This window comes from Poecilia mexicana, unplaced genomic scaffold, assembly GCF_051168715.1.
Source record: "Poecilia mexicana isolate PSO_F unplaced genomic scaffold, ASM5116871v1 scaffold_13, whole genome shotgun sequence".
NCBI classification, from domain to species: domain Eukaryota; kingdom Metazoa; phylum Chordata; class Actinopteri; order Cyprinodontiformes; family Poeciliidae; genus Poecilia; species Poecilia mexicana.
The window spans coordinates 3964464-3991769 of record NW_028263382.1 but is presented as its reverse complement, the minus strand read 5'-3'; the positions used below and the strand labels follow the sequence as shown (position 1 = coordinate 3991769).

The 27306-nt window shown below is 41.2% G+C and overlaps 1 protein-coding gene across 1 annotated transcript; it reads right to left on the bottom strand.

The window, feature by feature from the left end:
- Position 1: 1 nt before the first annotated feature.
- LOC106907046 (A disintegrin and metalloproteinase with thrombospondin motifs 15) lies at positions 2–27306 on the bottom strand. The gene is made up of 8 exons (XM_088011492.1): positions 26383–27306; positions 18632–18764; positions 15571–15738; positions 13087–13370; positions 12823–13000; positions 10102–10277; positions 3421–3596; positions 2–2792 (listed from the first exon to the last, which is right to left on the bottom strand). The coding sequence occupies exons 1-8, from the start codon at positions 27304–27306 to the stop codon at positions 2015–2017; spliced, it is 2817 nt and encodes a 938-aa protein (XP_087867618.1). The 3' UTR covers positions 2–2014.

The following is a 27306-nucleotide window of genomic DNA, read 5'->3' as shown; positions in this document are numbered from 1 at the left end:
TTAATGACTTATCACACAAACAAACTTATTATTAAAAAAATACAGTAAACATTTAATCGCTGTGAACCTTCCCATAACTGGTCCAGAACTTCATTCAGGAGGACACAAAAGTAAAAGGCTGCATCCTTTGAACTTGCAGGCCGATTACATCATAGCTCTGCGACAAGGCCTGTCCGAATTCGAAGACTCCTTCAAATGCGTCCTTCTTTTCACCAGATTTGAAGGATGGTCCGGTGTGTCCTTCACAGCCCACCATATCCCATTACTCATTGCGGGTCCAAACCGAGCGTTCAGGCAAAGCGGCAATGGTGGTGAAGAGCAGCAAATTATTTTGCTATATTACACTTTAAGTGACAACATAATTTTTTTACAATGTTTGTAGGTGAGAGTGTGACTTTGTAAGTCTGGAATATTTGCTCGGTTCATCAATGCATCACCTACTTGTAATATTGCTCTGACATTTCCGGACAGCCAGCTCCCCTCGCCAGCTGTCAGCTGGCCGGGCGCTCCAGGTTTGGTTTAGAACGCCTGACTCCTGGCACACTGTTAGGAAAACTCCCACTAGCTTTCCCCAGTGAGTGGAAGTTAAACTCCGATATTATTTAGTCTGTCTAGCAGTATAATGCTTGGTTTACCAAAGTATTTAATTTATTCCTGAGTAAATCGGTTTGATTGATTAAAGTAAAGCCTTAAACATAACAGTTTTATTTAACTAATGGCTTATCTGAGATCTGGAGAGTATTATATTTGAAAATGAATAATTTGCTTCTATTTATTCCTGGTAGAAATGTGCAATACATGTTTGAACATTTTAGAATCAAACTAACATATTTTTTTTTCTTTTTACTATAAAAGATGAAGAATAATATAGAAATCAGGAGTAATGCATAGCTGAGTTTTCAAATTTTTTAAACAAACTTAGGCTCTGGTCTTTTTTTTCCCTTTGCCGCTCTGTGCTTCACATAATCACGGTTACTAGGCAACATGAGTTACACAGAGGTGGAGGTGAGACCTGTCCAAATTTACAGCTTTTCTCTTCCGGCTGTCGTTTATTCGCGGTCTTTGAAGGATTCAGACCGTGAATTCGGACGCGGCTTACATTGCTGCTTCAGGAGATGGATGATTTACTATAACTGATGAAATCATAAATTTTGCTCTCTAGTAGAAAATTCTACATATCGGGTAATAAGTTTGTGACCTGAAGCCTGCTGGGTTATGCAGCAGGCCAATAATCTGATGCAAACCAATGTGGGAACAGGGATTAAACTTTTGGCAACTTGGAGCGAAGCAACTTTTTTTTTTTTTGTAATTGTTATGTTGTGTTTTAATGTACAGCACTTTGTATCAGCTGTGGTTGTTTTAAAGTGCTTTATAAATAAAGTTGGTATGGTATTGGTTAATTTGCATTACATAGAGCAAAAACTTTGCAACTCCAACTTTGCTTCTGTGTATTAGTGGTTTAAAGTGGGCTAATAAGTGCACATTTAAAGTCTAACATTTTTTGGGAAAAATATACTTAACAGATGGATAGATCAAACACTGATCTGACTGATGTCACATTAAATTTGAGTATTTTGTACTAGTCAGTCATTTGCACAAAGACCAGTAAAAACTGAAAGGACCAGTTACAGGGTTGTTCCAGCAACATGACAAGTAGTGAGGTTGATCTCACCTACCGTGATTTTTGGTATTAAAGTTTCAGCCTATGCCATTAAGACACATTATTTAAGGTGGGGTTCTCATGTCTCACTAAACTGTATTGTCTAGCATGAAATGCACTCATGCGGACACAGACATTATTCCTGAAAAAATACAGAATTAGACTAAATCAAAACTTGTGCCACATGGGTTTAACTTTTTTGTCTTTAGTAAACAAATGTCTTTCAAGACAGTGGAGTATCTGAAACCCCATCACATACTGGCTGCTTTCAAGAGTTCTTGCTCCTAACACAGCAGTGGAATTGTAAAAATAATTTGAGAAAGATTTCAATAAACCCCTTGGGTTTCTTTGGTACTAACATGGTGTCAAGTTGCAAAGGTCCAGTTCCTGAGGCTTCCTCTTTCCAGAGCAATGGTTTCTTGGCAGATTAAGTCCATTCTCAGTTGTGCAGCACACTGAACGTCTTTTAAAGCCTCTTCCACAGGACTTGGAGCACTGAGACCAAGTTCCTACATTCCATATTGGACATGGATCCCCGCATGCTCTTACTGCTGCTGGCCTTTTGGTAATGTCACAATCAGTTGTAAGATGTCCTTCTGTGCTCTGGCATTGGACCAACCGCTGCTGTAGACCATTTCCGCAAGTAACTGTACATGAATCCCACCCTGCTGTTTTCCAGTGACTAACAAGTCTCTTACCCATCACCTCATTCTTAATTACTGTATTTTTGCCATTGATCAAGACACTGTTCTGTAGCTTGTGGCTTCTCTCCTCTTTCTGAAGAGTCTTTTCATCTTTATGCTCCTTCGACATGTAGAAGGAGTAGCGGATCCTGGGAGGAGTCATCTTCCCCACAGAGAGCACCTCTACAGTTAGAGGTTCTTGCAGAGGTCTGGTGGCCTGGAGAATCTCCACATATGTAGAAGTGCCACTGTAGCGTAGCAGGGTGCCTTTAAGTAGAAGGTCTCGCTCTACAGCTGACACCACATAGTTGCCGTTCAGAAGGTATTTACCATGGCGATTCTTCACAGCGAGGTAGTTCTCATCACTGACCATTCCTCTGTACCCCCGTTGGCGGATGTCAATATTAGAGGCTCCAGTGGGCAGCGTCACCACAAAGTTATAACCATTACTGAAAAGCAAGAAAGAACATTTTAAACATGACCTTTCTACATCTTACGGTAACACTTTATTTGAAGGGGGGTGAATAAGACTGACATGACACTTTCATAAACATGACATAACATGTCATGAACATCAATAAGCCTTCATGAATATTTATGACTGTTGTCATAAAGCGTCATTCGGTAAATTATGACACTTTTAATACAAAGTTGACATTATTGAAAATGTCTTTGTTATGACAACTTGACATTAACCAGGAAATCATTACTGTTTAAACTTTACCTTTAATAACATAAAGTTACCGAATTTTTAAAGTGCAATCAGTAATACTTTTATAACAAATTTATATCAGTAATGACAGTATATAATAGTGCATGTGCATTGGGATCAATGATATGATTGATATCAGTGATGTTACCGCCTCATTAAGATGTTTGTTGTGCCTTACTACATATAAAATCAATACATTGGGAACAAAAAAAGTTAGCAAACACCAGGTGGAACTTCTGTTGAACTACATAAGAGCCACTTCTCAATGAAATTCTGTCAAATACGTTGTTAAAGGGTTAATAGAGGAGCCACGTTATGATGACTTCCTGAAGGTGTATCAGAGTTCAGGAGGGTTGAATACTTACACAGGCTTTGTGAACATCCCTGAGATCTTCTTGCAGCTCTGGTTGTCCCCGCCACACACACCACACTTGTCAAACTTCTTGTCAGAGTCCAGCTTGCCATCGCAGCCTGCCTTGATGCATTTCCCCTGAACACACACACCTGAGGTGTCAGGGGAGCACGGCGTCCCATCCACAACCTGCCACATTCATATCAACATAGTCAAACGCTGTGATATTGTTTCAGTCTTCTACCCTAAAGACACATGAATGAAACTTGATACAGCTGAGAGGATGTACAGTAAGTATACACAAGACACTGGCTAGAATTTTTACAACAACCCTGCTTCCTTGCTGAGTGTGTAAATTGTACTGACAAACCACAGTAAAGTGGCTCTGGCTTGTGTGTCTCACTGCATGGAGTTCAAACTGCATCTAAAAGTCTAATAGCTGATTTGCATCTATTCTGAATACGGTTCTTTTAACTACAGAGTGCACAATTTTAACACAAGCTAGAAAATATTTGAAGACAACCTCATTGCACAGTCCTGTTAAACTTCCAGGTTTATATTGAGCTAAAATTAAGACCATGAAAAATCAGTTCAGAACTTTTGCCAATGCAGTCATTGGCAAAAGTTCTGAACTGATTTTTCATGGTCTTATTCTTTACAATTCAGCAAAAAATAAACAACTTAATCAAAGAAAAAATATTAAAGATGGAAAAAAAACTTCAATGGCATGAATTAATATGTGTGCACAGCCTTAAATTAAAACTTTGATTTAATTCCAGCATTTGGACTTTTTTAGTTCAAACCTGCCATCAGTGATGATCCTACTAAGCAAATGCACAAGTTTGTTCCCAGCTGGAAAACTTGCTTTCATTGTTCAAGCACCCATGACCACATACACACACAGGTAGGTCTGAAACGATTCCTCGAGTGATTCGAGTACCTCAATTATTAAAATTCCTCCAGGAAAATTTACCTGCCTCGAAGCTTCGTTAATTTATGTTTTATTAGTTAGCGCACCGTGTTCCAGCCGGGACTTAATTCGCGTTGCGCGGAGCTCTCACTTCCGCCCGAGTTGTTGACGACAGCTAAGTGTTGTCATCATTACTTTCAATTTTCAGGTTCAGCCCGCCTAGATTTTATTGAGTGGTGATAATGCCGGGTTTTCATCGTTTTGGGGGGACCAATAAGCATTCTTAAAATGACTGGCGCGATGCCTTGGAGTACTGCAGCCTTTCTCCTCCGGGAGCTGCTGGTTGAAACTGAACAGCGGGAAGAGCGCTGAGGAGTATTTATACCAGTGATTCTTGAGAACAGGGACAAAATGGGTTTTAATTTTCCAAAATATTTTTTTATTATTATTATTTCTCAGCCTTAAGTATGCAAATATGACAAATAATGTTTTGGAAATGTAAAGATGTCACCATCTGACAAAAATAAATCTAAAATGATTTTTAAAATACCCTATTAGTGATATTTTTACTCATTTTACAGACACATGCTTCTCAAGAAACAAAAGAAATATTATTTAAAACAAAAAGTCCATCTGACGGAGTTGACACAGAACTGAAGGTGGTGACAAACTAGTGAGTAAAATGAAAAACTTGACACATGTGAAGAAATGCAATTTATGTAAAATACATTAAAATGAATTAATTGCACATTTAAGTGAGATTTGACAACAATTTAACTGAAAGAGTCACAAAAACTGACGGAGTTGACGAAAAGCCAAACTACCTCAATTTATATGATGTTATTCTGAAGGAGGCCATATTGTAGCTCATCAGGTCCATGAAATCTTTACAGTTTACTAAAATTAAGCTTTTATTTCACAAAATTTCATCAAAGTTTTGTAAATTGTCAGTTATGGTGATGACACATCATGGTTGTGACGAGCAACTTAGGAATAAAACAGAAGAAAAAACTAAAGAATAACTTAAGCTAACCAGAGCTAACTAGCCCTCCTAGCAAAGGAAGAGAAAGGAAGAGGTCATGGGGTCCTCAGAAGGTCTGGTGTCCCCCAATAATGCCTGATTTTTTTTACATTCTTCTTAGGTCTGATTGTGTTGACAAAAACTTGGGACAAATTTCAATGGAGTTGGAAAATATAAAAAAAAAAAAAAATTCCCCTCTCACCCTCCGTGGGTGGTCTCTTTCATCCTCTGAGCTCGGGTCCTCTACCAGAGGCCTGGGAGCTTGAGGGTTCTGCGCAGTATCTTGGCTGTGCCTAGAACTGCACATTTCTGGACTGAGATGTCTGATGTTGTTCCTGGGATCTGTTTGAGCCACTGCTCCAGTTTGGGGGTGACTGCCCCGAGGGCCCCGATGACCACAGGCACCACTGTGGTCTTCACCTTCCAGGCCTTCTCCAGTTCCTCTCTGAGGCCCTGGTATTTCTCCAGTTTCTCATGCTCCTTTTTCCTGATGTTGTGGTCACTTGGTATTGCTACATCCACCACAACGGCTTTCCTCTGTTCTTTATCCACCACCACAATGTCCGGTTGGTTCGACATTACCATCTTGTCTGTCTGGATCTGGAAGTCCCACAGGATCTTAGCTCGGTCATTCTCCACCACCTTTGGGGGTGTCCCCCATTTTGACCTCGGGGCTTCCAGTCCATATTCTGCACAGATGTTCCTGTACACTATGCCCGCCACTTGGTTATGTCGTTCCATGTACGCTTTCCCTGCCAGCATCTTGCACCCTGCTGTTATGTGCTGGACTGTCTCAGAGGCCTCCTTGCACAACCTACACCTTGGGTCTTGTCTGGTGTGGTAGATCTGAGCTTCTATTGCTCTGGTGTTTAGGGCCTGTTCCTGGGCGGCCAGGATGAGGGCCTCCGTGCTGTCCTTGAGTCCAGCTTTCTCCAGCCATTGGTAGGATTTCCTGATATCAGCCACTTCAGTTATTTGTCGGTGGTACATCCCATGTAGGGGCTTGTCTTCCCATGATGGTTCCTCCAGCACCTCATCCTCTGTTCCCCATTGCCTGAGACATTCGCTGAGCACATCGTCCGTTGAGGCTTTGTCCTTGATGTATTTATGGATCTTAGATGTTTCATCTTGGACAGTGGCTCTCACACTCACTAGTCCTCTGCCTCCTTCCTTACGGCTCGTGTACAGTCTCAGGGTGCTGGATTTGGGGTGGAACCCTCCATGCATGGTTAGTAGCTTCCGAGTCTTAACATCCGTGGCCTTTATCTCTTCCATTGGCCAGCTAATTATTCCGGCAGGGTATCTGATTACTGGTAAGGCATAGCTGTTTATTGCACGGATCTTGTTCTTGCCATTGAGCTGGCTTCTCAGGACTTGCCTTATTCGTTGGAGGTATTTGGCTGTGGCTCCTTTCCTTGTGACCTCATCGAGGTTGCCATTTGCTTGTGGTATTCCCAGGTACTTGTAGCTGTGCTCTATGTCTGCTATCGTTCCCTCTGGGAGTGAGACCCCTTCTGTGCGGACGACCTTCCCTCTCTTTGTAACCATCCGGCCACACTTCTCTAGTCCGAATGACATCCCAATGTCAGTGCTGTAGATCCTGGTGGTGTGGATCAGTGAGTCGATGTCTCGCTCGCTCTTGGCGTACAGCTTGATGTCATCCATGTAGAGGAGGTGACTGATTGTGGCCCCATTCTTAAGTCGGTATCCGTAGCCAGTCTTGTTGATGATTTGGCTGAGGGGGTTCAGGCCTATGCAGAACAGCAGTGGGGATAGAGCATCTCCTTGGTATATGCCACATTTGATGGACACTTGTGCAAGCGGTTTGCAGTTGGCTTCAAGGGTGGTTTTCCACAGCCCCATCGAGTTTGCAATGAAGGCTCTTAGAGTCCTATTGATGTTGTACATCTCTAAGCATTCAATGATCCAGGTGTGTGGCATTGAGTCATAGGCTTTCTTGTAATCAATCCAAGCGGCTAAGATAAGCGGACACATGGATAAATACATGAGCACGGCACAGAAGGGCATCGGCATAAATAGTAGAGGAGCCAAACACCAACTCCTTGTAGACCAAATCATCAACAAGACTGGCTACGGATACCGACTTAAGAATGGGGCCACAATCAGTCACCTCCTCTACATGGATGACATCAAGCTGTACGCCAAGAGCGAGCGAGACATCGACTCACTGATCCACACCACCAGGATCTACAGCACTGACATTGGGATGTCATTCGGACTAGAGAAGTGTGGCCGGATGGTTACAAAGAGAGGGAAGGTCGTCCGCACAGAAGGGGTCTCACTCCCAGAGGGAACGATAGCAGACATAGAGCACAGCTACAAGTACCTGGGAATACCACAAGCAAATGGCAACCTCGATGAGGTCACAAGGAAAGGAGCCACAGCCAACGAATAAGGCAAGTCCTGAGAAGCCAGCTCAATGGCAAGAACAAGATCCGTGCAATAAACAGCTATGCCTTACCAGTAATCAGATACCCTGCCGGAATAATTAGCTGGCCAATGGAAGAGATGAAGGCCACGGATGTTAAGACTCGGAAGCTACTAACCATGCATGGAGGGTTCCACCCCAAATCCAGCACCCTGAGACTGTACACGAGCCGTAAGGAAGGAGGCAGAGGACTAGTGAGTGTGAGAGCCACTGTCCAGGATGAAACATCTAAGATCCATAAATACATCAAGGACAAAGCCTCAACGGACGATGTGCTCAGCGAATGTCTCAGGCAATGGGGAACAGAGGACGAGGTGCTGGAGGAACCATCATGGGAAGACAAGCCCCTACATGGGATGTACCACCGACAAATAACTGAGACAGTCCAGCACATAACAGCAGGGTGCAAGATGCTGGCAGGGAAAGCGTACATGGAACGACATAACCAAGTGGCGGGCATAGTGTACAGGAACATCTGTGCAGAATATGGACTGGAAACCCCGAGGTCAAAATGGGGGACACCCCCAAAGGTGGTGGAGAATGACCGAGCTAAGATCCTGTGGGACTTCCAGATCCAGACAGACAAGATGGTACTGTCGAACCAACCGGACATTGTGGTGGTGGATAAAGAACAGAGGAAAGCCGTTGTGGTGGATGTAGCAATACCAAGTGACCACAACATCAGGAAAAAGGAGCATGAGAAACTGGAGAAACACCAGGGCCTCAGAGAGGAACTGGAGAAGGCCTGGAAGGTGAAGACCACAGTGGTGCCTGTGGTCATCGGGGCCCTCGGGGCAGTCACCCCCAAACTGGAGCAGTGGCTCAAACAGATCCCAGGAACAACATCAGACATCTCAGTCCAGAAATGTGCAGTTCTAGGCACAGCCAAGATACTGCGCAGAACCCTCAAGCTCCCAGGCCTCTGGTAGAGGACCCGAGCTCAGAGGATGAAAGAGACCACCCACGGAGGGTGAGAGGGGAATTTTTATTTTTTTTATTTAATTCAATTTATTGATACTTTTATAATTATTTATATGACTACTACTTCTGCTCCAGGACAAGGGATTTTAAAGACGCCATCCACCTACTACAATGTTTAAAATAAAAGAATATTCAGCAAACACCAGGAAAATATACATTGTTGTGCTCACATGACCCAGGTTAGTTGAGTCAGATATTTGAAAAAATTATATTTTGTGTATATTTTATTAAAATTTTGTGCTTTATCCATAGACCTGTTTTGTCCCTATTCTCAAGAATCACATGTAAGCGAATAGACTGAACTTGGCGAGCGGCTGAGTAGTTGATGGTTACAGTGTAAGTGTAACTTTACGGACGAACCGCACAATAAATTTCTTATCAGCCCAGTCTCAACAAACGGGTGGCGGAACATGGCTTGTAGATGAGTTTCTGAGTGTAACGAACAACACATTACATATTAAAAAAAAAAAATAGTGTTTCAGCCAAAGTTATTAAGCGTCATCGCTGAGCGTCCAAAGAGCCAATTGTGGCTTTGAAGCCATATGCTGCAGACCTAGCAGCAACCTGGCCTAGACTTAAGAAGTGGGGTTGAAGACAGAAGACTTTCCAAAGAAAACCACCAGGTTTGACAAAACTTTCACTAAGCTTTGCTGGAGAATGTGTCTGGTGAGACCAGACTAAAAGTTTTGGGTTGTAATTGCAAAAGGTATGTTTGACCCAGAAGCAGCATCAAAAGAACACTATGCCTACAGTGAAACATGATGGTGGCAGCATCATGCTCTGTGGTTGGTTTTTGGTTTTGACTCAAATCTTTAATGTGTATGCTAGAAAGTTCAGGATGAAGTGAGATTTAACTTTGAACATTACAATGAATCCAAATTACCAAAATAATTGCTTCACCAGAAAAAAATATTACATCTGGATCTTCCTAGCCAGAGAAATCCAACACAAAACAGAGGAAAATCATCTGAGAGCTGAGGTCAAGAAATGTCTTCATAATCTGGTAGAGTTTTACCAGGTAGGCTAAGAGATCAGAGTAGATGGATATAAATACTCCAGACATAGCAAAATGTGCACTTATGCCACAAGGCTATTGTTGCTTTTTGTTTTGTATGTTTACCCTTTTTTCTCCAAACAGAGTTTTTCACTGTTTTTTATTTGTTAATTTTCATGGCTAGTCCCAATATATATGACACATTTTCATAAGTCTCAAAAACCTGGAATTTTATGAGTGGCTTGTTGACAAAAATGAGAACTGGAGTATTTATATGAAGGAGATACAATCAAATGGTGAGCCTTCCTGGGCCAAATGTTTGAATGGCTGTGGGCAGACCTTTGGTGAAAGAACATAGAAGTATCCAGTTCCATTGGCCCGGCAGATAAGCTTGCATTTATCCTTAGGAGAGATGCCGGAATATTTAGGGATCCAAACCACACTGGATCCCAGTCTGCTGGTGTTCAGGTTTAAGCCATTGAATGCCTCACACTGCTCCTCGCGGAAACGTTTGCCTGGAGTAAGAAAAATAAAAAAAAATGCACAAAATTTTTGCATCAACTAAAAACTTAATCTATGTAATCAGATGAACCAGGGCAGATTTTACAAACAACATAGATAAAGATGGGCCTGATGCTTTCATGAATATTGCCTAACTTTGCCTTAAGAGAATTGGTAAAAGTCCCCATTAACAAACTGCTAAAATATTCAAAAAGTACTTTTGAAGTTTAAATAATATTGAATATATCTTCACGTTAATTCAATTTGACAGTTTACAGGCAAAAATTGCATTAATTTGATTGATAAAATTATATTCATGTGTCTCTCTGGAGTGTCTGAGAAAAATCACCAAACCAGTCCAATGCTGAGCCAGATGTACCAGCAAGAACCTTTAACCAAAATAACAAAGTTGAGTGGTTGACAGTATCAAGGGTGTTGCTAAGATGAAATAAAACTAACATAGAACATGTTTCTGCATCAGTAGAGACACTGTGGTTAACATTTACAAAAAGACTGTTTGGAATGGATTTGAGATCTGCAGCCAACACAAGCAGAGCCTGACATGGGTTTTACAATGTTTTTCTGACAATTTTCAGATAGGACAAAAGTTACAAGTCCAGATGGCATCAAGATTACATTTCTTAATTCTAAAACAAGAGGGAACACTGAAAAACAGCAGAACCTGAACAAATTTGAAAGAGGGCTAGTACCTCTTCACAGCATCACATAAAACATTGCAATTAAAACTTGAATTCGATTATAAATCAAAATAAAGTTTACTAACATCCATCCATTTTCTAACACCCTTGTCCCTAGTGGGGTCAGGAGGGGTGATGGTGCTTTGGGCGAGAGGCGGGGTCACCCTGGACAAGTTGCCAGTCTGTCACAGGGCAACACAGAGACAGACAGGACAAACAACCATGCACACACACGGACAATTTGGAGAAGCCAATTAACCTGACAGTCATGTTTTTGGACTGTGGGAAGAAGCCAGAGTACCCAGAGAGAACCCACCATGCACAGGGAGAGCATGCAAACTTCATGCAGAAAGACCCTGGGCTGGGAATTGAACCCAGAACCTTCTTGCTGCAAGGCAACAGCTCTACCAACTGCACCACTGTTCAGCCAGTTTACTAACATAAAAAGTAATTATGTCATTACAGAATGAAAAACTGCAGTCTTTGTAGGTTTCTAATCTGTCATTATGTGCAAAAAATACACAACAAATTTCACATCCCATTTAGTTACCAATGAAGAGCCAATATGAGGAAACATAACCAGACAGGCTGTAGCACCACAACCTCTCGTTTTCTGGTTGGCTTTCCTCACATTGTTGTGAAGAGATTTTGTTGTACTACCATTTCCACCATTGTTTGGGTTCTTTGAGTTCTACTTTTAATGTTAAATGAGAGTTTTCCTTTCACTCCAATGGAAGGTATGAGGGATAACTGCTCAAGGCAATTACCTGTCAGCTGTTGTCAAGTGGTTATTTACGAAGAGTATTGTTGCAAAGTAACTCGATGCAAACATCTGGATTTCCTTAGATAGGCATAATAAACTGAACATTGTTTTATAAGTACAACAGAATTAGAATGGATGTAATTGACTTTGAATCTGACTATATGATTGGATTAAACTGACTACATAGTTCTGTATGTAATTTGAACCCACTACTCTCAATGTAGAATGACCATTAGTGGACAGCCTTTGTGGAGTACTTAAAATTTTTACCTTGTCAATGTGTAGAATAAACAGGCCTCAAATTAAAAAGACAGGTAAAGTATTCTCATTAGTTTATCCTGCCTTGCTGCTCCCAATCCTTTTTTTCTTCTTTTCTTTTTTTATTATTTCCATCTTTCTTCTCTTATCCCTGTGTGGATTTTCACATTTTTTAAAAAAGCTTGGTGAAGTTATGGAAATTATGCAAAGTGAATATATGTGAACAACTTTATATAATTTCTTGATAAACAAATTATAATAAAAATAAATAATGACCATTACAGAAATGACCTGTAACTCTTCCCAGATAAAATGGCAACAGTTGCTTCACAAAGGTGATTGCAGATGTCTTTCCATCTCATAACTGTAAGGCCAGTAAACTGCCTAAACCTGTGATACAGGTGATTACAGTTATTATCAATTATCAATTATTCAAGTGCATCACTTCATCTTGAGTTGTCCTCTAAAATCCCATCAAAGCAACAGGTGCTTATAGATTTTCTATTTTGGTGTTGTGTTACTTTAAGAAATGCTGATGGAGTGGTGTGAACACTTCTGACCAGGCTGAAATTATTTTCATTATGCCCTGATACATGAAACCCTAGAATGGAAATAAGGTACACTTTCTGAATATTCAAGTCTTTTAAAGGAGTTTCCAGCCACAGTGGCATTTTATAGCAAAATAAACTAATGATGTTAAGGCAACACCAGGTATGTACTTGATGGGGGAATAACGTTATAATATGGTTTAAAACTCAAAAAAGTTAGTTTTACATAAGACTGCCCCTTTAAGGAATGAGCCAACCCATTGAGTTTCAGTATACCTGGACTTGAGCTTACCTGTTTCAGGACAAGCATTGAGGTTACATGAGCGGTATTTGATGCGAAGGCCATAGCAGTATTTCCCACCATTCTCAGGGACTGGATTGTCACACTCTCTCCTGGCCAGCTGAACACCTCCACCACAACTTCTGGAGCAGTCTCCAAATCCACCCCACTTACCCCACCGGCCATCCACCTTAGTCAGAAGGAAGACCATGCTTCACTGGTCAATGATAAACATGTTCCTCTTAGACAGAGCAGCGCTTTATTTCCCTGTCTCACCTTGACGTTCATTGTGCTGCGCTTGTCAACACAGGCGCCTCTGTAGCAGACTTTGCCGTAAACGCAGCTGGTACCGTCAGCCCAGGGAAAGTGTCGGGTCTGACAGACCTGCTGCCCACGAGCGTTCCCGGTACACCACAGTTTAGCGCATGGCTGCATGTATGGGCAGGGTTTGGAGCCCGAACCGAAGGCCAACTCACACTGACGGTGCAGGCTATAGCTGGAGCCAGGCAGGCTGTCCTGAAGGGTGAGCTGCTTCTGAGGCTGGTCCAACAGGCAGTCACCTGCAGAGGCAAACAAGATGATGTACAAGCAGTCAGGCAGCAGATGAGGGAGGTCTCTGAAGAAGGGGCCCAGTCCAAGTCCAGAGAATTTGTGGTTGAACTTAAAAAAGGCTGTTTAGATTTAGGTGTTTGTCAGATTCACTCTACGTTGGGCTGCAGTCACCACTAAAACATCTTTAACTTGTACTGTGCACTGTTCAGTGACATTATGGCTGCTACTATCACAGGTGCATAGGCCTGTCATGGCAGCAAGTTTTGCTGGATGGTAAATTACCCCACAAGTTATTGCGATAAACGATTACATAAATAGTTGTTTTGAGACCATTTCCAAGTAATGTAATGACAATGGCATAATAATAAGATAATACTGATCTGATCAAGGGAGGTTGTTATCCTCTGCCCATAGCATGTTATAAAAATAAAAAATAAATAAAGTAATAATAAGAAACAATAATAATGCAATTCATTATAATAAATTATTAGTCAAGTAAAGTTTATTTATATAGCACTTTAAAAACAGATGTAAAACTGTACCAAAGTGCTTTACATGAACAACAATAACATACCGTATTTTCCGCACTATAAGGCCCACCTAAAAACCTTCAATTTCCTCAAAAGTTGACAGTGCGCCTTATATATGGACCAATATTGAGCCACAACAGGTCTAGCAACTACGGTAAGCAGCCGCCGACTTCATTTTCGCCTGTAGAGGAAGAAGCGCGCGGTGCATGCTGGGATAGTTGTCAGAACGCTGGTTTGTTAATAAAGTTTGACTGACCTATCTGACCGTCTACAATCAGGTCGTCTGCAGGTCATTTAGCACCACGTTCTCCACAAACATTCTGTGTGCGAACGGAGAAGGGTGACCATCGTCCGGCCACGACCCGGCCCAGTCGCGGAAGGCTCTCCTCGCCGACTGGAGCCGGACTGTTTCGTTGACATTCTTTATGTCAACAAAGTGGCGTTACACATTCATCCGGGGTGCTTCGACTAGGGTTACCACATGTCTATGGGTTACCAATTTTTAAAGCCGGGGGGAGGGAGGGGAAGCATGTCGGTTGGTATGTGTTACCCAGAAAGCAGTTGGGCACAATATCGCAACACCGTGAGTGAAACAATGACTGGGGCAGCCTAATATATAAAGTAGCACTTCTTTAATATTACACATCCACATTTGTAAAGTACGGAACAAATCGCGTCCCGTATAGGTTCAGTACGGGACAGGTGGCAAGCCTAACTGTAGGGTCTATTCTATGCGCCTTATATGTATGAAAAAAGTTTTAAAATAGGCCATTCATTGAAGGTGCGCCTTATAGTGCGGATAATATGGTACATTGATAAAAAGAGGCTATCAAACACTACTTCAATTAAATGCCAAGAAATAAAAATGAGTTTTTAAAAGTGATTTAAAATGATCCAGGCTGTTGGCACATCTAATCAGGAAAGGTAAATTGTTTCATACTACAGAAAAAGCCCGATCTCCTTTCTTCTCAAGTCGGGTCCGAGGAACTGTCAATAATAGCTGATTATTTGATCGTAGGGTTCTGGACACAGACTGAAATTTTAGAAAGTCCCGAAGATATATTTATTTATTATTATGATAAATAATAATAAATAATAATGCAAGATCATATTCTCAAAGATCAATAAACTTTAAATTCTAATGAACATTTAATAATGGACTGTTTAAAAATGTCCTTGCAGAAACAATAAATAAAATGAATTATGAAATCTGTAAACAATATTGTCCTTCAGGGCTAGTTGAGACGAAAGCACCAGACTGAAGATTATTATCATCCAGTTTTTGGTAGAGAGAGAGAAAGTAGAAAACAATAAATCATGGAAATGATTGAGCTTGTTTTAATTTATCATACAATTAGTTGATTTATTGCTTATTGAGGCAGGCCTATATGTGCATGTGCTTTGTTGCTGTGGATTCTCTGTTTTTTTGTTTTTGTTTTAGGCATTATCTATCATCAACACACATGATTTCAATTGATGGCTTATTCACAAGCTTTTGTTGAACTGATGTTAAAGCAGTAAAGTTTTTTTTTCCTACATTTGAGGTAAGACTAGTTCATTGATAAAATCAAGTTGCAGGTCATATTTTTGTGGATGAACTAAATGAAATTGCTAGCAGGCCACAGTGACACCTGAACAAAAATGAGTCTAGGACCATATTCAGGAAGCCTTGACTAACCATGACCTCTGTCCAGGAACTCTGTGATTATGGCTGCGCTGCACACCGACCAGGGCCGACTCCTGTCAATCTGAATCAGTGTGGGAGACATCATGTGGTTGTCCTTTAGCTTCCCAAATACCTCCCCACATGCCTTCACATTGTCATGGGGCATGTTGAAGATGTGGCCTGCAGGGAGAGAGAGTGGGAGCAGACACAAAAGGGTCACGGCTTTGGCAGATACAATGAGCTCCGTTTCCACTTTAACATCATTAGCAGGACTTACAGGCAGATACAACAAAGGTATGGTGACAACTCATAAAAGTAAAATATTTCTAATAACAACACATACAGCAGGAGCAGAGAACATATAACAGAGAACATGCTGGACAAAGTCATATGTCCAGGATGACTTTGTGTCTGAATCAAAGTAATTATCTTCATTCTCTAAATATTTATTTTAACAGTCATATAAATTGATAAATTCAAAGTTTATGTTGTTTGTCTTAAAGTGAACTGCTTTGAGAAGGAAATTGAGAAGTGATTTTCTCTCATTGAGTTAGATTTCTCCAGCTGAGTTTCAACCAGGCCAATCAGAGAACAGATGGAAGCGTTAGCACTGATTGGTGCAGTTTCTGTGCTGTTTTAGAATTGCAGTCTGCCTGTGGTTGTAGTTTGTCAATGGCAGCAAAGTGAACAAAGCCATTCTGGTAAGCTGGCGCATGTCACAGCCAAATGTTGGCGATTGGGTAAAATCAAGTTTGATCATTTTGGGAGTGCTGTGGTATATGGAGGCCTCAGTCTTCGACGCGGATGTCCCAGGTTCGATTCTCGGCCTGGCGACCTTTGCTGCATGTCTTCCCCGTCTCTCATTACCCACTTTCCTGTCAACTATCAAATTAAGGCCACTGGAGCCAATAAAACCTTAAAAAAAAAAAATCAAGTTTGATCATTTCAAACGTCAACAGAATCCACACCTTCAGCAAATAATAGCTTCTCAATAGCCAAGAGTCCAGAGCCTCTGTATGAAGCAAAGTATAGAACAAGGGGGTGGTTCTTACCAGACTACTAGAGACAAGAAACATCTGGTGGCGTGAAAAAACAACCAGTGACTAGATGAAAGGGGAAGTCGAAGCAAGAAACAAGCAAGTTATGGCAAAGGGAAGGGATAGACTAGGGATAAGGCTGTGCTCCTGAGCTAAGTACCCACAACCTGAAAACTTATTTTTCCTTAACTTGATAAGATAGTCGTTTGCTTGTTTTCTAGAAGGAGAACTTGACCTCAAGTGAAATGAGGTACTTCAAAGACCTTCACATTTATTATGCTGGCCTCTTTTGCCCAACAGTGGATTGAACTGGGACTTGTAAGGTCTTTAAAAGAGATTTTTTGGCCTTGATCTTTATATATGTCTATATTGTGATGTTTTTTGTTGTACTGTTATCCATACCTGATCCAGAAGAACATTTGGCCTTATTACACATCATCCAACAGTCCAACACCTAGTCACGGGGCTTTTATTTCAATTGCCAAAAGTTGGCAAATCCACTTGATCACAGTCTTAACTTTAAACCAATCAGCAACATTGCAAACTATGAATCATGCTGGGTCAGCCCTTTTAGAGAATCCTACATGAGATATGTGAGAAATTCCTTTAAATTATTCCCAGATGGTCTGAGTGACAAAGACAAACTTATGTGCCATCATGAACTCTGTTGCAAGCTCATGTACTCCTTGAGTAACTCTGGACTCAAGCTTCTGGTGGGCCATCCATTCCCACCAAATGTGAACTGTTGTTTGGTATTAGCTATCTCCTGCATATGTGTTTTTTGTGGAAATTATCTTGGTTACTAAGTGAGTCACATTTATGCATAAAAGTATACAAGCTTTAAGAGCCCCAGGGTTCCTGCAGAGAATATTTTGAAACCCAAATGTTCATAAAACTTTCATATTTGACATGGGGCATTTATATTTTTGTTCAGTATAGATGATTAAATTTTATTCTGATTCTGGTGATACCCTGACACTCTTGAAAGGTGTAAAGTTTTCAAACCAAGTCAGTCTAGGTACCAGTGATGCAAGTATATTAAGAAAATACACTAGGGCCCAAAATTGGCCTGCTGTCTGAAAAGGATAAACAACAACCAACTATTGTAGGTGAGTTTGCTCTAGAGTTGAAGGACTGTTAGGCACTGATCAGGTTTGTCACCGCTCTCAACCTGGAGTGTCGGCCAGAACACCACTCAGGCCAGGATTCAGCTCAGGACCAGATGTTTGGATGAGGTGCAGCAGATGTTTTAATGAAGACATGAGGAAGGATCCTTTAACTGTTCTGTATTCCAAACTGTATCACAAATCTTGATCCAATGAACATGGATGGGCATAAATGTGTCTATATGAAGATATCTGTGTGTGTCTCTCTCTCTCTCTCTCTCTCTCTGTGTGTGTGTGTGTGTGTGTGTGTGTGTGTGTGTGTGTGTGTGTGTGTGTGTGCGTGTGTGTGTGTGTGTGTAAATACTGAAAATAAGTTCAAGGTGTTCTATCATTACACATTACACCATGCCATTATACCTTAGATAAACTAAGAAGGAAATTGATAAAACATAAATAACTCAACCTCTAAATCAATACTAATAAGCAAACTAAGGCAAGTTAACTCCACAGTTAACTAACCATGCCTCTACTCCAGTCAAAGTAGATATGCATGTTCAGAACAATGCTCTACAATACACACATATAGCAGATAGCTCGGACTTAGCAACAGGTGAAATAATAGCAAACGAATAAACTTCAAATCACTCATTTAGCTGCAGTAAACACTCAAATATTGCAACAATGACGCACTTATAAGGAGAACACACATATCTTGCAAGTCTTTCCCACGTGTTAGCGCAGTGGTTTGGTTACCAAACTTCCCCACCAGAAATCAACAACGTTGGCTACGCCAAGGTGACGACGTCATCGCTGCCCTAACTACGGTATGGCTTAAGGGACAAAAGTAACGCTGAACAGAAATCACATAATATAAAGAGAAATAACACCAAACGTAAAACTATTTAAGGGTCTTTTGATCAACTATTTTACCAAGCTCATGGGCTGTTGTGAAGGCAGAGGGTAAGCCATCATCCTCAATGACAGAACAACTTCTCTTGGGGTCACACATGGTTCCAACATCGGCCATCCCCAGTGTGTCACAGGTTGTGGCTCCACAGAGATCCTGATGGCACAGAGACAAAGACGTTACCTCTCAAGAACCTGATTCTTTATTTTGATGCTTTAACATGTTTGGATTTTTAGCATGAGCTGTCAAAATTTTATAACTGGACACAGTGTCATGATGAGGTGGACGTAGTACCCAAATACAGAGACAGAAGTGGCAACTGAATATGATGAGTTAATGAAAAAAGGTAAAGTACAACAACTTACAAAGAAACCACAGGATCCATGGCAAAAGAAAAATAACAACCAAAACTAAAGAGAATACAATCACTAACAACAAATAACAGTACAGCTAAGTTTGGCTAACCTAAACACCCAAAAATGAAAATCAAAAATATTAAACTCTAGATACTGTCATGATATGTAGCATGATGGACCCAAATGCAGCAAGCGAGAGAGATGGTAGAGTTTAAAATTGTAGTGAAAAAGATTAAAGAATCAAACATGCAAAATATGAGAGTCTAAGTAAACAAAATCCAAAAACGAAGCCAAAGTGGGGACATGTGGAGATAACAATGAGACCAGGGAGAAATAAGAAAAGTGACGAAAACGGACTGGCGATTTGTGACCGAGAATGAAGAATTTAAATACTGAGATTGAGAGTGGGAAAAATGGCCCTGGCCTCAGGAGCTAAGTGACTGCAGATGAGAGTGGTTGGAGGAGGAGTCAGGCTGAGGGTAGAGGACAAAGTGGAACAGGGAAGCTTATAGGATACAAGGGGGGGGAAAAGGGTGAGGGAGGAAACACAAGGGAGCTGGAAATAATTCTAACATTAAAGAAACACTTCGGCCACACAATAGAATTTTAGATTATAAAATTAATATAATTTTAGATAATATTAATATTATTATATAATTTTAGATTATTCAATGAAATATATATATATATATATATATATATATATATATATATATATATATATATATATATATTAATGACTGGTTATGTTGGGGGTAACCTCATTTTAGCCCTTGTCCACGTCTAAATTGTATTTATTATTATTATTATTTTTTTTTTTTGCTTTGTTTAATCCCACCCTTTTGTCTCCAGGCTGAGAGCTGATTTAGAATTTGTACCAAATTCTAAGTTAGAACTTTAAATATAATTGTACCAAAATACACTTTTGAAATATATTAAATAAAAGTATACTTTAAGTGAACAATATATGCATTTGCCCAAGTGTAAATGTACACTTGCTCAAGGGTACATTTAAAATGTCTGTCAAAGATATTTTTTTGTATATTTTAAAGTGTATGCTCAAAATAGAATTTTTTTTAAATTCACTTAATGCTTTAAATTTCAATATGTTTTAATTACATCTCAGTGTATACTTTAGGCTAATAAAATATGCCTTTTTAGGTGCTTTAATAATATTTTACTAATTGTTAAAATGGCAAAGAATTAAAAAAGATAATCCTGATGTAATGTTTAACAAAGTAACTAATGTGTTCATGCCTCAAAATATCAAACATTGACACATTAGTGACGGAGGTGCTACAACAAAACAATACTTGTCCTTAATAAGTGTAGCAGGCATCTTCAGTTTTACATCTCTAAGAATATTATGTTTTCAGTTTAACAAAAACGCGGACGCTGTCTTTACCCAATCCATTTTCAGATGGATGATGCAAGATCTACAAGTCAATGGCAGTAGCTCCAGTTCATACTCCAGACCAGATGGTGGCGGTATTGCACTCATTTAAAAAAAAACGCCATAAAAAGAAGTAAAGCCTTGACGCTAGGATAACAGGCGCTGTTGAAATTCCCCTTTTTAACTCTCATAATATTGCCTTAAAAGTAGAGAGGGCTTTGATAAGGGTTACTAATTTTGGTAAATTCAAGCTGGTGACGTCCTAATCCGAGTTAGATGACAACACAACGGGACAACAACCGACGGAAATGAAATGTGGGTCACAAAAGGAGCCCGGAGGGACGAAGGCTAACGTGTTGCTAGTTGGTGGCAAGTTTGCTTATTCATCATCTTCGTTCAATTATACATAGTGCAGTAAATGTATAAACAAACTTGTGTTGGTTTCATAAATCTTATTTTTTACATTTTGGTTCATTATCTAATATTTTCTATTAAGTTATTAAAATGTATTTTAGCTTTTTGTCAATATTGCAGGCTAATGTTGGTGACAAAGCGTTGCAATCAACATCCAGTCAGAGAATGGTAGGTTTATTTGTTGGCATCGAATTACATTAACACATGCACCAATGGGCGGAAATTAAACTTAAAAAATTCACTGTCACTCAAATAATATATATATATATATATATATATATATATATATATATACATATATATATATATATATAAAACGTCCGTGGCCTTCATCTCTTCCATTGGCCAGCTAATTATTCCGGCAGGGTATCTGATTACTGGTAAGGCATAGCTGTTTATTGCACGGATCTTGTTCTTGCCATTGAGCTGGCTTCTCAGGACTTGCCTTATTCGTTGGAGGTATTTGGCTGTGGCTCCTTTCCTTGTGACCTCATCGAGGTTGCCATTTGCTTGTGGTATTCCCAGGTACTTGTAGCTGTGCTCTATGTCTGCTATCGTTCCCTCTGGGAGTGAGACCCCTTCTGTGCGGACGACCTTCCCTCTCTTTGTAACCATCCGGCCACACTTCTCTAGTCCGAATGACATCCCAATGTCAGTGCTGTAGATCCTGGTGGTGTGGATCAGTGAGTCGATGTCTCGCTCGCTCTTGGCGTACAGCTTATAAAGGGAACATTTCACTTTAATTTTGTGTGTGGCTAGGGTTAGGGTTTGATTTCCATTGATGATTTTTGTGTGATTTTGTTGTCAGCACATTCAACTTTGTACAGAACAAAGTATTCAATGAGAATATTTCATTCATTCAGATCTAGGATGTGTTATTTGAGTGTTCCCTTTATTTTTTTGAGCAGTATATATATATATATATATATATATATATATATATATATATATATATATATATATATATATATACAACTCCCCACCCCGAGACTGGGTATGCAGCCCCAGTAATGAACGAACTATCAAAGCTGAACGAGACAGTAACTGACCTGAGAGAAAGAATTGTGGCCCGAATGAACACCAGGCAACCCCGACGCCAATTACAACGGCTGAGTGAAGTACCATCAGAAAGTCTCATTGAAGATGTGAATGCAGCATTGAGAACAATCCCTACCAACACCATAACAGAAACCAATGAGCTGATATACAACTCAGCATCAGTGATCCTTGAAATGCTCGGCTATAAGAGCAACCATGAGACCCAATATCCATCATGGAAAAGACGGTTAAAGGCTAAGATCAAGATAACAAGGAGGAAAGTGAGCCAACTGTCAGAGCTCCAAAGAGGTGCAATGAAAGGACCAGTACCTAAGAAGTACAGCCAGATGCCCATACCTGAAGCACTCGAAACTGCCAAACAAAGGCTCCAAGCCTTGGCCAGCCACCTAAAGAGATACACAAGAGAGAATGAAGCCAGGAGGATTAACCGGCTCTTCTCCACCCAACCAGCTAAAGTGTACTCTCAATGGCAGGGTAATAACAACAGAGCAGACCCACCAAGGCTGGAGACTGAACAATACTGGAAAGGCATATGGGAAAGGGAGGCGTCCCACAACAGCAATGCACAGTGGCTAACCTCTCTATGAGAGGACAACAGCAACCTCCCTGAACAAGCCCCGGTAACCATCACTGTGGCAGATGTCCAAGAAAGAGTCTCGGGTATGAAAAACTGGACAGCACCAGGGCCTGACATGATCCATGCCTACTGGCTAAAGAAACTCACTGCCCTCCATGAGCGACTGGCAGCTCAACTGAACCAGCTGCTACAAAATGGGACTCACCCTGAATGGCTAACTGAAGGGCGCACAATCCTGATCCAGAAGGATCCCTCAAAGGGTTCAGTCCCATCCAACTATCGGCCGATAACCTGTCTCTCTACAACATGGAAGCTCATGTCAGGCATCATAGCAGCTAAGATAAGCAGGCACATGGATAAATACATGAGCACGGCACAGAAGGGCATCGGCATAAATAGCAGAGGAGCCAAACACCAACTCCTTGTAGACCACACAGTCGCCCGAGACTGCAAAACCCGACACACCAACCTGTGCACCGCTTGGATTGATTACAAGAAAGCCTATGACTCAATGCCACATACCTGGATCACTGAATGCTTAGAGATGTACAACATCAACAGGACTCTAAGAGCCTTCATTGCAAACTCGATGGGGCTGTGGAAAACCACCCTTGAAGCCAACTGCAAACCACTTGCACAAGTGTCCATCAAATGTGGCATATACCAAGGAGATGCTCTGTCCCCACTGCTGTTCTGCATAGGCCTGAACCCCCTTAGCCAAATCATCAACAAGACTGGCTACGGATACCGACTCAAGAATGGGGCCACAATCAGTCACCTCCTCTACATGGATGACATCAAGCTGTACGCCAAGAGCGAGCGAGACATCGACTCACTGATCCACACCACCAGGATCTACAGCACTGACATTGGGATGTCATTCGGACTAGAGAAGTGTGGCCGGATGGTTACAAAGAGAGGGAAGGTCGTCCGCACAGAAGGGGTCTCACTCCCAGAGGGAACGATAGCAGACATAGAGCACAGCTACAAGTACCTGGGAATACCACAAGCAAATGGCAACCTCGATGAGTTCACAAGGAAAGGAGCCACAGCCAAATACCTCCAACGAATAAGGCAAGTCCTGAGAAGCCAGCTCAATGGCAAGAACAAGATCCGTGCAATAAACAGCTATGCCTTACCAGTAATCAGATACCCTGCCGGAATAATTAGCTGGCCAATGGAAGAGATGAAGGCCACGGACGTTAAGACTCGGAAGCTACTAACCATGCATGGAGGGTTCCACCCCAAATCCAGCACCCTGAGACTGTACACAAGCCGTAAGGAAGGAGGCAGAGGACTAGTGAGTGTGAGAGCCACTGTCCAGGATGAAACATCCAAGATCCATAAATACATCAAGGACAAAGCCTCAATGGACGATGTGCTCAGCGAATGTCTCAGGCAATGGGGAACAGAGGACGAGGTGCTGGAGGAACCATCATGGGAAGACAAGCCCCTACATGGGATGTACCACCGACAAATAACTGAAGTGGCTGATATCAGGAAATCCTACCAATGGCTGGAGAAAGCTGGAATCAAGGACAGCACAGAGGCCCTCATCCTGGCCGTCCAGGAACAGGCCCTAAACACCAGAGCAATAGAGGCTCAGATCTACCACACCAGACAAGACCCAAGGTGTAGGTTGTGCAAGGAGGCCTCTGAGACAGTCCAGCACATAACAGCAGGGTGCAAGATGCTGGCAGGGAAAGCGTACATGGAACGACATAACCAAGTGGCGGGCATAGTGTACAGGAACATCTGTGCCGAATATGGACTGGAAGCCCCGAGGTCAAAGTGGGGAACACCCCCAAAGGTGGTGGAGAATGACCAAGCTAAGATCCTATGGGACTTCCAGATCCAGACAGACAAGATGGTAATGGCGAACCAACTGGACATTGTGGTGGTGGATAAAGAACAGAGGAAAGCCGTTGTGGTGGATGTAGCAATACCAAGTGACCACAACATCAGGAAAAAGGAGCATGAGAAACTGGAGAAATACCAGGGCCTCAGAGAGGAACTGGAGAAGGCCTGGAAGGTGAAGACCACAGTGGTGCCTGTGGTCATCGGGGCCCTCGGGGCAGTCACCCCCAAACTGGAGCAGTGGCTACAACAGATCCCAGGAACAACATCAGACATCTCATTCCAGAAATGTGCAGTTCTAGGCACAACCAAGATACTGGAGGAGAACCTGAAGCTCCCAGGCCTCTGGTAGAGGACCCGAGCTCAGAGGATGAAAGAGACCACCCGCGGAGGGTGAGAAGGGAATTTTTTTTATATATATATATATATACATTGTTGGAAATGTAGCATGTTCTTTTTTTGGTTCATTGCCAGATAGTCAGTATTGATAAATGGTTTTTGTTCTGTTCTGCAGACTCTGCTCTACTGGAATATCCAAATTCTACAGCTTCGGAGGTGCGCGTAGCTATCCGTCGCAAATGTCACAACGAACACTTCAATGGGAAAAAAAAATTGAAATGATGTTCACATTAAAATATTTTTGAATTTTAAAAGTTTTTATTTTTGTTCTAAGTAATTTTTTTAGTCGCACTTAAATTTTCATCTTCATTCTGTTCACTTCTGACTTGTCAACTGATTTATGTAAAATTGGGCAATTTTAAAACGTCGGTAATAAAACAATATTTGAATTACCTTGAACATCCTGTGTAATATTTCCATGTAATTGTAGTGTAGTTACGCATGTAATGTACAAAGTAGGAATAAAGACTTCTGAGTAAAATTGTACTTGGCAATAAATTAAAATTAAATGTAATTTAAATTAATACTATTTAGTGTATTTTAATTCTGACAATTGGTCCACTCAAAATATACTAATCAAGCTCCTGAATACTACATAAAAGTATACTAAGTACTATTTGAAGTTGTTCCAAAAGTATGTTGAAGTATACTAAAAACTGTAAATTAATACTATTTAAATACAATTAAAATATACAAAGCACAAAGTTGTTCCAAAATAGTACAGTTTAAGTACATTAAAGTGTGTTAAAATTGAATATACTAAAGTATACTTTTTTTAACTAGGGATTGACCAATAACTGACCACTGACCTTGACCGACTAAGCAGGTATAAAAAGGAATTGATTACTTACTTTAATCTACATGACATGTTTAGTAATTGTTGTGGGAGCTTCTTTTCATCCCACTTTTCGGAAGCCTTAACATTAATCACTTTCATCCATTTAGTTGAGAAACCTAAACAACCTGGTGTGTGAAGTCGGCCATATTTGATTGAACCCAGCAACGTTTTACAGTGTAGCTGGAGATCAAGTTTCTGACCTTAAGCTGAAAAAATAAAGTTGCTTAACAGCTGGGATGAAATGCAAAATGGTCACATTCAGTCCAGCAAGCATTTTCAACCACAATATGAGCAGACATCTGCAAAGTAGGAGGATGTGAATAAATATTTGCCCAGATTCCAACCATAAAAAAAAGAGAAAATGGTGCAGTTTACTCAAATATGCAACATCTAACTTAAAGTCTGCAAGTCGCAAGTGGCTCTGTGGAGCTTCACAATGGCCCTTATTAATTTGGACAAAGTGCAGAACAAACAAATTTTATAGGTTTTGTATGGAATAAATCCTGCATTAAACTTCCATAAAGGATTACCTTTATAAAATAATATATTTTAACCATTATTACGTTTTCAACTGAAGGCTTTTTGTGTTTAAATAATTTTCCACAAACATTAAAAACATTACATATAAGAAACGGAATCAATCCTCTTTTTGTAAACATTTGGTGTTTTCTTAGTTGTAAAACTTATATCCAGAAATACAATGGTAGTTTTTAAAAGTGACCTGTGAGTTTGATACTCATTAAAAAGGTCTAAGTTATCTTCAAAGATTATGTGACATTTGTGGCTATAAACGAGTTTAACTCAGCTGCACTGAGTCAACATGGAGAGACTAAAAACATGTTTGTCGGGGCTGAAACTCAGCTTGCCTCTCTGGTACCCACCTGCTTGGTGAACAGGATGGCCGTGTCCCAGTACTCTGGGTGCTTATCGTTTGCTTTATTTAGCTTCTTCTGCCAGGAGCAGAAGTTGCGGAGAGTCAGAGCGGCATTGCTGGAAACCTTTGGGCCCTTGTCAGCTTCATTTATCACCATGAACCCCACCACCACTATGTTTATGGAGTTCAGTATGCTGGGGTGCTTGTACAGCCTGGCCGCCACTGACATAAGGGTCAGGAGGTAATGCTTGAGGTCATCCCCGTGGAATGCAGCCATGGACTGATCTGCCACCACCATCACCTCCACAAACCTGGGGATGGACGCAAACCTCTTGGACCTCCCCAGGGATTTCAGCATGCCTTCCGTTAAGCCACCGGCGTCCAGCTGATCCATATGTTTGTATTTCTCCAGAGAAACTCTGAAGTTGGTGTCGGGTGTGACTCCACACCTGCTGGGGAAGTTGGCCCCTGGAAGCCCGGCGCACATTCTGCGGCTGATCCTGTGCGTTTTTTCCAAAAAGTGTCCATATTCATCTGCTGTGTCCTCGGCGCTTGCAGTGATGAAATACTCCATGCCTTTATAGGTGAAGCCCCCCCGTAAACTCTCGCACAGGCTAACCGCCACAAAGGAGTCCGGGTCTGCGTTAACATCCCCGGAGTAGAAGCATTCCCTGAGGTCAGACGAAGCACTGGATGCTGAAGATCCGCCTCCAGCTGCCAGGAAAGTTGAATCGGGTGTGAGGTGGAGGTAGAACTCCTGTCTGAATGCGCTCAGTCTGAAACCAACACGCGCTACTTTCGTCTGCTCCGCGCGTCGCTGGGGATGCTTTTCATGCTCAAGGCGAAAAGGTTTGCAGAAATCTACCTCCATGCATGATGTTGTAGTCAAACGAAGCGTGAACGCTGTGAAAAGGAATAAAAACGCAGCCAT